Source organism: Lagenorhynchus albirostris, chromosome 14 (genome assembly GCF_949774975.1).
Source record: "Lagenorhynchus albirostris chromosome 14, mLagAlb1.1, whole genome shotgun sequence".
NCBI classification, from domain to species: domain Eukaryota; kingdom Metazoa; phylum Chordata; class Mammalia; order Artiodactyla; family Delphinidae; genus Lagenorhynchus; species Lagenorhynchus albirostris.
Window position 1 is genome coordinate 64,231,276 of NC_083108.1, and position 13,331 is coordinate 64,244,606.

The following is a 13,331-nucleotide window of genomic DNA, read 5'->3' on the forward strand; positions in this document are numbered from 1 at the left end:
ATCTAAAGTGGATGTCATGCAGCAAAAGGAAACAGAATTACAAACTGAACATATAGGGCCTGAGGGTGAGGGAAGGCAGGTGGGGCAGCGCCTTTGTGTGGCTGGATCACAGAGGTTTTCAACAAAGAGTTAATGAGAAAGCATCTGCTGCTCCCAGGACTCAGGCACCTTGACTCCTGGACTATCAGAAAATAAAGCGAAGCACCAGCATTCTAATTTGAATTTTCTCCAATCTGAAATATCTAGTGTTTAGTTTGACAATTTGGCCTTTGAGTGTGATGTAGGAATGCAGGTCCACTCAAGGACCAACTTCTCTCAAGCTGGGGGTGCCCTAGAACCAGAAAGCATCATTATCCATGTCCTGGGAGTCTTGGAAGAGCCCTCATAGAAGAGCAGAAGCTCCTCTGACAGAAAAAGCTGGCTGGGTCAGGGTCAGGGATGCAATGTGGACCTCGGGGACTGAATAACACTCACCTGAATCCTCCAGAGCTAGTCAAATAATGCTGTCCCATTAACCTCACCCACATCTCCCTAATTCCATCCCCACCAACCCATCAATGCAACGGCATCTCATTCAAACAACTTGGTTCACCGAAATCCAACTTGGAGTTTAGAAGGAGTACTCTTCGGGCTGAGTTTGGGGTAATGTTAAAAAAATCTCTCTCCTGCAACTAAGTACACACATGTTTTTCTCCCAAGGTTTGCCTTTGTGAAGCAGAACAAGCTGTAGCATATCTTTTAGGAAATGGTGATTTCAGTACTAGGAAAAAGTGGGTTCTAGTGAGTTTCAGAGGTAGAAATTTTTTCACGTATACACCAATGCCTGACTCAGTTATATGGAAGTAAGAAATGCTCCCAGGTATGTCAAAGGCCCCAGGACCAACGTCACTCTGCAGACAAGGAGCTTTATCTTCTCATTTTGAAAGATTCCTTTTAAAATGGTCATCCATACTTAAAGAAGCTTTATTCCTGACAGTGCCTGGTTTTTCAGTTCTAAAAACTAGCATTAATGAGCAATCACTCTGCACCATAACACACATCTTCCATCTGAGGAAACGAATAGCTCTTTCCTGCATCCCTGAAATTATTCTAGTATAGTTTATCACTTACTGGGCCCTGGTTACCCAAGTGGTTCAGTCTGTTCTAATGGGACATTGTGCATTGAAGGTAGTTACTCACCTCATGTTTACTAGTGGTTTTCAAGTGGAAATCATCTTCAAACTTTGCTACTTGTTGTTAAACTGTTCAAGTTGTTAGATTCTATTCTCAACTGTCCTGGCTCCTGCTTCCTAATCCATATCTTGTACCAACAAATGCTCACCACAGACAAGCTCAGTATTTGTCTAGAATCTCTAGAAAACAGGAAATCAGGATGTTATGGTTTTTTAATGTTTTTATTTTTTACCAAAGTAATAAATTTTAATGTACAGGACTAAATGCAGCTTAATATTACATCTGCTTGGCATCTTTCATGTATGTATTGCTCATCCTCTTTTCAAAGTGACCTCGTCACACCCAGAGGAGGTAGGTAGATGCTATGAGCACCAAGGTCCCCATTTTTCAAAGAGAAAAATACAGAGTTGAGACAAAATAATTTACCACAATATATATAGTGAATCATTGACAAGGTCAGAAACAGAATCTAGGACAATCTAGATACTTTATGATGCTCCATCCACTAGCTTTCAATCCTCTCCCTTTATCCTCTCAAAGCTCAAAAATATCACAAACTCCCCACAAAACTGAGTACTCTAAGTAATACTAGCCATGTGAAATTCTCCACTTTTCCTTGTTTTCTGCCTAGCTTAAGGGGAGAATGAGGGCACATCAAATATTTTCTTTTCCTTTCACAAGAAGAAGCCATTCTTTACCTGTTGAACCATTTTTATACCCAAGGAACCACTCTCAGCTCTTTTCTAAGCTAGCCTGAAATCAGTCAATACTAACATCATGACTTCCACAGGATTATATTACAATATGATTAAGATTCCACAGGTGGAACTAAAAGAAATAAATTAATTAAATTTAATTTTAATTTAAAACATTTCTCCCTAGGAAACAGGTAAAACAAGAAATAAAAGTGTTGAGTGCTACCACCTGGAACAGAGACCACCCACCCCAAACTTGGTCAATGGATGACCACCAATCAAGACACTTAAGAAAAGAAGAGCTGTGGTCACATGAACTCACAGGGAGGAGGATCTCTGGCTAAAAGTTTCAGTGTTTCAGGAGAGTGCAGCTGCTTTGAGATGACAGATGCCCCCAAGAGGCATATGTGCTCTATTTTGTGACACTGAGTCAGTTACTAAGCCTGTATGTCAATATCAGCACCATGAGGAAGAGGAGCCTCTGAAAAATGCACCCCAATTCATTATAGTCACCAGAGTGTGTACTCTGTGCAGCCATAAGGTTAACCAAAAATAAAGCAAGCATTTATTAACAAATACCCGCATCATTCATTCAGTCCACAAACATTACTGAGTGGCTAAGAGAGTCCAGGCACAGGAAATGCTAAAATGAATGAAATCTCAACACAAAGAACTGACAATGGACACTTTTAAGAAAACCAGAAAATCCCCTTGACTCGGAATTATCTGCTCTCCCCGCTGGCCTGAGGCTGGAGCCTAGGTCCCTCCCTTTGGTGTTAGTACTGCCATGTCCAGGCCCCTCTTTCAAAGAGCAAACACCCAGGACAGGGACCCCATCAAGTTCACATCCTCAGCTTCAACGTGTTCATCAGTTTATCAGATTGATCTTTCCTGTGCCAGGAAAACCTTGACTGGGATATCATGAGGCGGGGGAGATTTTTCTTTTAAAAAAAAAATGAAGGGGGAAGTTAGACAGGGAAAGTGGTAAGAACCAGGGAGACCACAACTCTTAACATAATATTCAAGGGTCACAAACAATGTTGACGTGCTGAATCTACCTGAGACAAACTTGCATCAGACATCATGGGCTTCTGTTTCTTAGTCTGCCTTTTCCTAGACATCAGACTGCCTTTTCCTAGACATCAGACTGAGTGGAATTTCCTTCTGCAGCTCCGATATGTACAGATGATTGTATCACACTGGTCTCAAATACAAGTTAACAGCAAAACAGCAATTTTTCTCTAGCTAGCCTGTAATTACAAATGTACACATTTATCAACTGGGCAAACTTTACAACTAGCTGGTGTCCCTTCAACACTGCAGAACGGGATTAAAAGGAGACAGAATAAAGATCCCAGCCTTCACAAGCACAGCCTGCAGCAGAAGGCAGGACTCAGGCAAAATACCCATGACAGAAAACGGCCACGGTCAGCAGGATAATGCCATTGATGTTCACTATCGTCCTCCACAAAGGCTTCTCCGAGGTGTCTGTCATCTTCAGCTTCATGGCTGCCTCCTCTTCCTTTGTCATTTTGGGACCCTTCTGCTGGTCCAGACCACAAAACAGGTCATAGGCCTGCCTGAAGCATCCTTTTTTCTCCTCAGGAACTTCTGTTTCAAGGGCAAAGCATAAAAGGATTGTTGGATACAGAAGCAGGAGGCACCAGAAAAGGTTTCCAGGGGAGATGCCATTCCATGAAACATCTGCCATTTTGCAGACATTTCCCAGTTTTCTTGTTTGCAAGAATGAAAATGGTACAAATTTATGTTTGTATAAACATAATTATAAGATGATGTTAATAGATGGATTCTACATCCTTATGATCAGCTTGCCTACGTTTTATCTCTGTTGGGCCCAATGTAAATACATTTTAATTTAGAACAGTCAGAATCAAACAGGAAATAATAGTTTATGAGAGAGAAATGTTAACAATTGGCTGGGGACTGTGACGTATGAAGAACATGGAAAACCCACCTCCCAAACACAGAAACTCATGTCTGTTTGCTACATCACTGAAAAGCAATGAGATTGGCATGACTCAGGAGTGCACTGGCTACACCTGGAAACTCCAAGGCTTCACAACAGATCCAGCCATGTGATAAGGATTGGTCTGAATAGTCCCTGATACAAGGCAGCAGTGATCAACACTTCCAGGGCTTAAGATCTGATACTGCTGTGTCGAACCATTCAACTGACCTTGCCATTCAAAGTGGATGCCCACCAAGGGAACTAATTCTGTCTGCTGAGCCCAGGTGTGGCATTAGAGGTAGGCAGACCTGGGTTAGAATCTCAGGTTTGTGACTCACTAGATACAAAATCAAGCCCACTGTGTTTTCAGCACCATGGTCAGGGACCACTGCTCTCCACTCTCCCAGTTCTAAGAATCACAGACTTACTGAATTGGAAAGAACCTCAGTGGTCAAGCACATACATGTGTCAGAACTGGAACCAAAACCCAGCTTTATGGCCTTCTTTTTTTTTGCTTTTTTGAATTTTATTTTATTTATTTTTTTATACAGCAGGTTCTTATTAGTTATCCATTTTATACATATTAGTGTATATATGTCAATCCACTTTATGGCCTTCTTAATTCACCTCTCATATTCAAGTATACGTAAAGTTGGATAAATAACATCTTCTTCATTAATAAGATTTCCTGAGAGAGTGCCCAGTGTGTAGTAGGGGTTAGGAAGTGTTAGTCCCCTTCCATTCCCTCTCTTTTCTCTCACACACATAAAAAAGATAGACAAACCTCCTTGTACCCCTCCATTTCAGTAAACTCTACCAAAATAGGAGAATGGGGAGGGATTAGCAAGGAGTTGGGCTCACTAACCAGCCCAAGTGAGAAATGCCTGGTTATCTGGGTCAATAAAAAGTTGGGTGGCCTTGAGAAAGTCTTTATGTCTCATTTTCCTCATCTGTAAAATTGGAAGACTTACACTTGCATTATATGCCTTATAAGTATGATGCAGTGCTAAAATGTATCACTAGACTAAAGTATTCATAATTAAAATGTTATGATCATATCAATATCAGTCATGATGACAATGGTGCTGGTGGTGATGATATGGGGATGATGATGATGCAGCTGCAAGTTTCCTCATGCTGCCATTTCTCAGAGAATGTTGAGGGTCACACCTATTGCCTGCAAAAGCCCTCAAGAGATCTTCATTTTTTGAACTTTAATAGGGCAGAGTGTTCAGTCTGATTTCACCATGAGTTCAAGAAACAACAGAATTCAAGTGCTGCCAGGAACCTCAGAAGTCACTAAGCCAGTTCTCTAGTCAGTGTAGGAGTCTCCTCTATGGCATCCCTGTTAGATGCATACTTGCTGCCCACCCCTTTCCAGACAAACACAGTTAGAAAACTCTTCCTTAAGTATCAGTAATGACGGTGATAACTATAGCCAATTCTTATAGTGGAGGATTATGCTTATAGTGGAGGATTATGCTATGAAGTGTAGCCTATCATTTAGAATACTTTTGTGAGGAACTTGACCTTTAGAAAAATGGAATCTCTTGCCCAGGGTAGTAAGTAGAGAATTCAGGATTCAACCTCAGTTCTCCCCAAATCCAAATACCACACAGTTTCTGCACTATCCTGCCTCCATACTTCAAGTTAAATTGGAAGAGTTCTTTCCACCCATCTGTCTTAAGCCTTCCCTGTGGTGCAGAGCTAATCTCTTCTTCCACATTAAAACATGCAAAATATGCCTCATCCATGTTCCTTTCAAATCTGATATTCTCACTCAATGTGGAGACATTTTGAGGGGTGGGAGAAGTAGGGGGCATGTTCACACCTGCCTGTCCCAAGGAAGCAGGAAGGGGCAGCCTTTTTCAATACCATGGCCAGCTGCCTATGGCTCTAGGTTCCTTCCAGCACTTGCAGGGTTACATTTCAGAACTGAGAGGTCTTTAGAGATCTCAGAGCAGACTACATCAGAGCTGGGACCATAGGCAAAGCCTCTCCCTTCCTGGGCCTCAATATCCATGTCTGTAAAATGAGGTGATAAGACCAAACAATCTCTAGGGCCCTTTCCAGAGCTAGTTCTATGAGTTTCCTGATGGCCAGATTCAGACCTTGTTGTGCAGCATCCATGCTCCCCTTCAGATGGAGTGATGAGACCTCCAGCCCAGTACCAGGTAAAACACATATGACCTTGTGCTACCACACTTCTGCACACTGCACATCACCACAACCATCCTCCATGTGTGCACCCCTCCCATCTAGGGAGGAAAAGCTGCAACACAGAAGTTGAGGAAAGCATTGCTCCATGATCAGGATAAGTCTCTTGGCATTGCCTAAGCATTATCTTACTGGACTTCCAGGGAAATTTGATTTTTTAAATATGATGTGGTAAGCCGGTAAGACACAAGACCCTACGAGCCTCTATCCCATCCCCCTGATATCACTAGAACTGACCATAGCTTTGGTTCCAACTTCTTTCAGCTCACAGGCTATGTCGGAAGAGTCCTGAGCCTTCCCTTGTCCCTAGCCAAGCCCCAAACCAAGTCAGGGTGGCATGTATCTCACCCACGCTTACTCACTGAGCACTAAAAACCAGGGACTGAAGAGCTGGGATGATTTGGTATCCCCTTCCTCCCCTTGGCCAGACCTTGAGTAAACTACTCAAAACCCACTGATCCATCTCACCCCACACCCCACTCCTCACTCCCCTCTAGTAGAAAGATCTGAGCTTTGATGAGGCACTTAGTGAAGGCTTCAGTAAGGTGGTCTTGCTGTTGGAGGAGTAACTCTTTAGGGCTTAGGAATAGGCTCTGAGCCACAAATCACCTGTTTCAATGGTCTCCTCTGAGGTTTCTTGAATGTCCTCCTCTTCTGCATCCAGGTCAATACGCTCCTCTTTGCTGTTACGCAGGCTCCAGCACAGGCGGTAGAGCTGTGGAGAAAGCAGAACAGGTTAGCAGAAAGATCCAAACAGTGTCTTGGGCCAAGAAGTTGAGAGAACAAAGAGATGTATATCAAGAAAGGAAAAGGAATGTGGCTCTCAATACCATAAAGAACACAGATAACAGTTCCCATCCACAGCACTATCTCTAAATATGCTGGGAATGTGGATATAAATCTTACACACGTGCACACCAGCCCCTATGCTATGTGCATATTCAGAGGCTATGAGACTGCCTTGAACATAGAAATGTTTTGAATGAATGATCTCTTGTTACATATGATAAGTGAATTTGTTCCATTTAGCACCTGTGCTGGGAAACAAGGCTAGACACCCATTTATCTAGACCAGCAGTGTAAGATCAGGTTTTCTGTACTATATTATGGGGGGAGAATTGTAGACTCATAAGCCATTTAGAACAGGGAACAGCTGGAGGTGCAGTTTCTATTGACATAAAACCAGAAACTACTTTACTTCAAGAGGAAGCATGGAATTAAATGTGTTTGGGGCTACAATACTTTCAAAAACTGAGACATCAAGAAGCAATTAATACAACATAAAGTGAGCCTGTGACAGATTTGGCCACTAACCATGATGGCGGTTCTGCTGCTATAAAAGCAATATTTGTTTGATATTAAGGTTGGTCACAGTTTTGAAAATTTGGCAGTGAGACTGAAGGTCTCTCAGGGATTCCGTAAGCCCTGTATTTGTCCACGCACCAGAAAGGGATAAACAAAACCCTTTCTCTTTCTCTACAGACAAATGCGATCTTGGGTTAACTCTCTAGCTCTGTTCCTTGGAAAACTGAAAAGGATAGAATGTCACCTGTGCTGGGTTATCAGACTATATTGCTTATGGTAAAAATGACCCATAATTGGTAATCTTCATCTGCATTGGGAGGGCTGCGAACACACCCTAAACCAAGGGTGACATCTAGAGTTAAAGAAGAGTACTTGCGATTTTTAAAGTCTTGAATCAATTAGACTTTGATACTATTTGAAATTTCTTAAATTCTATGGGCAACTGTTTGGAGGCTTAATTGGGAAAAAATAAAGGGTAAATCATACTTCAGATTTCCCTCAACGTGGTGATTTTTATAACCAGGTATGTCCCTTGCTGGGACCCCTGGAAGCTATGACCAGGAGATTGTTACAAGAAATATGTGTTGCTATCTGGGGCATAAGCATCCAAGCCAGGGTGACCCCTGTGCCTGCCCATGTGATCTCATTCCCTTGTACCGAGCTGTCACTTGGGGAGCAGGATCCAGAGAATAGCCTCTGGAGTGAAATGAGGCCTGCTGTGAGGACTCCTGCTGAAGACATACTCTTAACACTGCTCTACTGGGAAACCATGTTTTCTGTCCTGTATCCTTCTACATGACACCAAAAGCAAGGATGGCCTATTTTAGTCATGTGAGTTGGTGACGTCTGATTGAGCCAAAGGCAACCAAGATGGGTGTTGCAGCATGAACATGAAACCAGGGCAGAACAGGTCTCCCAGATGGATACTCACATGCACATCTGGAATGGGCTTGGTGAAGAGGGAGACAGCCAGGATGATGATGAGAGAAATGACAAAGAGGATGATGGCAAAGTACAAGTAGTGTACACCACAGATAATTGTGGGACAGTTGCTGGGCTCCATGCAGCTCCCAGTTCCATAGGCAAACTCAGCAATCATACGGGACACCCCAATCACAAATCCAATGATCAGTCCCCAAAAGGCTCCCTGTGAAAGAAAAACCAGGGTTAAGAAACACTGTATACAGAAAACAGCTGCACATTCACTGTGGGGACAGAGGCAAAAGAATAACAGTGAGAGAAATGAGAGCTCCAGGCTATCTAAAACGGAAACAGTGGAGTTCAGAATACGGCTAGGAATGTTACATCAGGCCTTCAGTGGTTGCGTTTACCACGTTTCAGTAATGTGATTTTACGTAAGTCATAAAACAAGGATTCACAAGATAATGGAGTAAAGTGTCTAATAACTGGTTAGAATAGCAACCTAAGGCCTTAATTCCCTTTAACTTTAAAAATAATTTGAATTTCTCTACCTGCAGCTACTTTTACCATCAGCCTCCAGATTTAGGCACATTCAGATGTACAGCAATTACTTGTGAAGTAATTTGTATTCCTTGAAGACATGGAAAAAGAAATTGGGTCTTTTGGGGACAGAGGAGAAAGGAATTTTCCATCACCCCCTTTTATAGATCCAAAGTCACTGTTTTTAATTTGAGAACATAAAATTATACTGTGTGTTTTTACATTAAATTTTGGGTTTACATATCAGAATTATGGAAAGCCCTTAAGAGACTAGTAACATTGGGGGACAATTTTTCAGGTTTTTAAAAAAACCCTTTCTTTCCTCCCTCCCTCCCTCTCTTCCTTCCTCCCTCCTTTCCTTCCTTCTTTCCTTCCTTTCAGTCAGTTCTCACCTAGAGGACAAGGTCTGAGTCTACAGGTCATATTTTAAGAGGACCAATGACAAAGCAGAGTGAGCACATAGAAGGGTGGCCAAAAGGAGGCTTCGTGATTTTGTCAAGTGTTGGTCTGAACAGCTCCTTTGCTAGCCATCTGTACCCCGACACTGTATATTACAGGTGTGCTAAATTACCAGCTATTCTTTAAACGTGTCATGTATGTTCATGTCCTGTCTCTTTGCACAGGTCATTCTCTCTACTTAGGAGGGCACAGGTTCATCCCTTCCTGGGAACCTTGCCCTAGCTGGAAGGTCTCCTCTCCTTCTGCCTAGACAGAACTGGGTGGGTGCATCCTCCTTGCTGTGGCTGCAGCACTGTGGACACACCTCCACACCAGCACCGACCACACTGCCATGTAATCATGCATTCGCTCCTGTCTCCCCATCTGAACTGGGAGCTTGCTCAGAGAAGGAACCAGGATTCATTCCCTGCGTGTTGCTAATGCCTAGCCCTATGCTGGCATCTGGAAGTGTCTGCTGGATGAATAAATGAATAAGGAAGAAGAAAAAGAGGTCCCGTTTGTCCCTCATACACTTTTTCAGTAAAAAATTTATTTCTTAATTTTAGTTTGTGTGAATAGTATTGATAAAACTCGCTTAGGTTTTCCTTTTCTTTTGGCAATTAGTCTGCTCTTATTCCTTTAGTCTCTATTCTCAAGAGGCTCTTGAAAAATCTGGGGGACTTCCTTGGCAGTCCAGTGGGTGGGAATCCACGCTCCCAATGCAGGGGGACTGGGTTCGATCCCTAGTGGGGGAACTAGATCCCACATGCATGCCGCAATTACAAGTTTGCGTGCCGCAACGAAGATCCCGCGTGCTGCAACTAAAACGCAGCAACAGCCTAAATAAATTAATTAATTAAAAGTAAAAAAAAAAAAAAAAAGTTAGTGTAGCTTAAAATTTATTAAAAAGAAAAAAAGAAAAATCTGGGATCCTTTGAAATTTTCCTCAAGACTTGGTCACCCCTCAGCAAACAGAGTGCGAGATGAGTCCTGAGAATCACTTTGCAGTCTCTGTGTGCTACTCTCCAGAGACTCTGGGCCAGGGCTTCTCACCCTCAGCACTGTGACATTTGGGCTGGATAATTTTTTGTTGGGGGAAGTGGGGTAGGAGGGTGTCTTGTGCATTGTAGAATGTTGGTCTCTACCCACTAGATACCAGTAACATTCTCCAAATCATAACAATCAAAAGTGTTCCCAAATGGGAATTCCCTGGCCATGCAGTGGTTAGGATTCCATGCTCTCACTGCAGAGGGCCCTAGTTTGATCCCTGATCAGGGAACTTTAAAAATCCCACAAGCTGCACGGCGTGGCCAAGAAAAAAATGTTCCAAAATAATGAAATAAGGGCTTCCCTGGTAGCCCAGTGGTTAAGAATCTGCCTGTCAATGCAGGGGACACGTATTCAAGCCCTGGTCCGGGAAGATCCCACATGCCGCGGAGCAACTAAACCCGTGCGCCACAACTACTGAGCCTGCACTCTAAAGCCTGCGAGCCACAACTACTGAGCCTGCGAGCCACAACTACTGAAGCCCGCGTGCCTAGAGCCCATGCTCTGCAACAAGAGAAGCCACCACAATGAGAAACCTGTGCACCGCAACAAAGAGTAGCCCCCACTCGCCGCAACTAGAGAAAACCCACATGCAGCAATGAAGACCCAACACAGCCAAAAATAAATTAAATAAATAAATTTTTTAAAAAAATAATGAAATAAGAGAATGTTGCATTTATGATGTGAAAATTAGTCATCTCATTTCCTAATTAAAGAGATGAATTTAGTGCACCATTAAAAGAAATGTTCCCAATACAGTAGTTATTGGGTGTTTACATACCCAAAAAGCACTCCCTTTAATAACTTGGAATACTTCTGAAGTTAGTTGAAGAGTGGTTATAAATAACTGCCAAATAAAGGAGAACAATGCTCACAAAATGTGTTTATTCCTTTCAGAGTGTCATAGACATGGACATAAAGATATATAGCTATATCTCCTACCAAGGAAATCAAAATAGTAGGATAAACTGAACCTTTCCTTAAGGAATTTTGAAATGTAGGTAATAATCTGGATTTGGGGTATCAAAGAAATTTCTGTTTGACCAAAATTTTAAAATATGAAATATAATTTTAAAATGTTCACAGATACGAAAAAAAAAAGTTCCAAGACATCACCAAATATCCCCTGGGAAAGGGAAAAATTACCCCCAGTTGAGAACCATGACAATCTATTCCAATTCTTAGCCTTACTTTTGTTTTTAATATTTATTTATTTGGCTGTGCTGGGTCTTAGTTGCGGCACGCGGGATCTAGTTCACTGACCAGGGGTCGAACCTGGGCCCCCTGCATTGGGAGCTTGGAGTCTTAACCGCTGGACCACCAGGGAAGTCCCTAGCCTTACCTTTTGAAAGCTCTGGTCCATTGCTGAACTGAGTCTGCTTGTGGCCCACTGCAATACCCAGCTGGGCTTCTAGCCACACTTTCCTTACCTGAATTTTAGAAATCTCCCAGTGAACCAGTTTCTGTCAATCCCTATTGAAACGTATTCCAAGATGTGTGCCAATTTCCCTAACTTGCCAAGATCACTTGCAGGTTTAATTCTGATCTCTCAAGGCCACTTATCCATGCACCCAGTTTTGTGTTCCCAGCAAATCTGGATTATGTTCCTAATGGCAAATGACAAAGGAAGAGAGACACGTGTTGTGATTCACACACCTCAACTCTGGGTCACTGCAGTGAAGTGTTTCCCTGATATATATCTGTCTCTGTCCTATTGAGAGAAAGGGGTTGTCTAACCAAAAATACATCATTGTTTATATTGTTTCAGACAGTCAGCTACATAGTCAACACCCCTACCCCTTCCCAATCCTTCCCAGGCATAGAGATGGTTGGATACAGAGACACTGAGCAATATCCCAGTCAGAAGCCTTATCCAAAGGCATCCTTTTCGTGGTGCTTCAAAATCTGCAACGTTGCCCCACTGATGGCCCAAATTCTTCAGCCTGGCTTTCAAAGGGACTGTGCCTAGTCTAACCTTAACCTGCCTTTCCAGCTGAGTCTTCCATTATCCACACACACAAACTCTCTCAACAGGTGAGATTCCTGACAGTCCCTCATCCCTATCCTGCTTGAGTATCACTACTTAGTCCTTCACTGGGCCCTGAAAAGTGCTGGCTGGAAAATCTAGCTCACTGCCGAACCAAGGAGGTAGCCTGTGCTAGAACTTCCTCTGGAGCTGCTCACCCAGGGGCTACAAACTTCCCAGGGAGTGCCATGCAGTTGGGTCAAAATCACCAGGAGTGGATGGAAAACATACATCATTAGTTGGGAATCAATTTGGAACCTGCAGCAAAGAGAAGAGGGAAGTCCGAGAGAATGTGAACCCAGGAGAGTCCCATGGTCCCTGGAGGCTTTTCCATATAAACCCTCAGCAGCACATTCATTCCTGCTTAAGATCTCTGGGAAATAGAATCCCTCCCAGAGAATATACAAATCCAGATGGGAATTTCTCTTCCAGAATGATTTTTCTAGACATGTATGATACCTACCTGCTCATTGACTCTCTTGCAGAAAATAGCAAGCAGGAAGACAGCTGCAATGGGTGGTCCCAAGTAACTGGTGATGGACTGGATGTAATCAAAGAGCTGCCCACTTTGTGCTGACTGCACAATGGGGACCCAGGCAATGCTGATGCCAATCAGCACCAGCATGAACAACCTGAAATCAAAGCCCCCACAATAGCGTGTCAATAAATGCCTCCACATGAATAAATATATATCACTGTGTGTATATATATATAGATATATAGATATATATATACATATGTGTGTGTGTATAACTAGCAAATATAGATGTACACATAAAAATAGATAGATAGATAGATATAAAGTTTTATATGACCACAGCAAGGAAAAATAATTAGCAAATTCACTGAGACTCTTTTCTTCTGTATTCTGCTTCTTCAGGAAAATCTTCTTCACCTGTAAGTAAAATGCACTTGATTTTCAATAGTAAAGTAGACCCAGTAACCACCAGGAGAGAATCCCACTTTGAGAGGCAGTGGAGTATAGGAACAGAGGTATGGA

General features: G+C 42.6%; 1 protein-coding gene across 3 annotated transcripts in view; it reads right to left on the reverse strand.

The window, feature by feature from the left end:
- Positions 1 to 1,430: 1,430 nt before the first annotated feature.
- The window catches only part of SLC5A1 (solute carrier family 5 member 1), a 53,530-nt gene continuing 41,629 nt past the window's right edge, over positions 1,431 to 13,331 (reverse strand). The window contains exons 12-15 of one of the 3 annotated variants that reach the window (XM_060170368.1): positions 12,795 to 12,963; positions 8,291 to 8,506; positions 6,667 to 6,769; positions 1,431 to 3,488 (exon numbers count right to left, since the gene is read on the reverse strand). In XM_060170368.1, the coding sequence (XP_060026351.1) occupies positions 3,262 to 3,488; positions 6,667 to 6,769; positions 8,291 to 8,506; positions 12,795 to 12,963 (715 nt within the window). In that variant the 3' untranslated portion in view covers positions 1,431 to 3,261. Of the gene's footprint in view, positions 3,489 to 6,663; positions 6,770 to 8,290; positions 8,507 to 12,794; positions 12,964 to 13,331 lie in introns of all 3 variants that reach the window. The other 2 variants (XM_060170367.1, XM_060170369.1) reach the window with 2 other exon arrangements.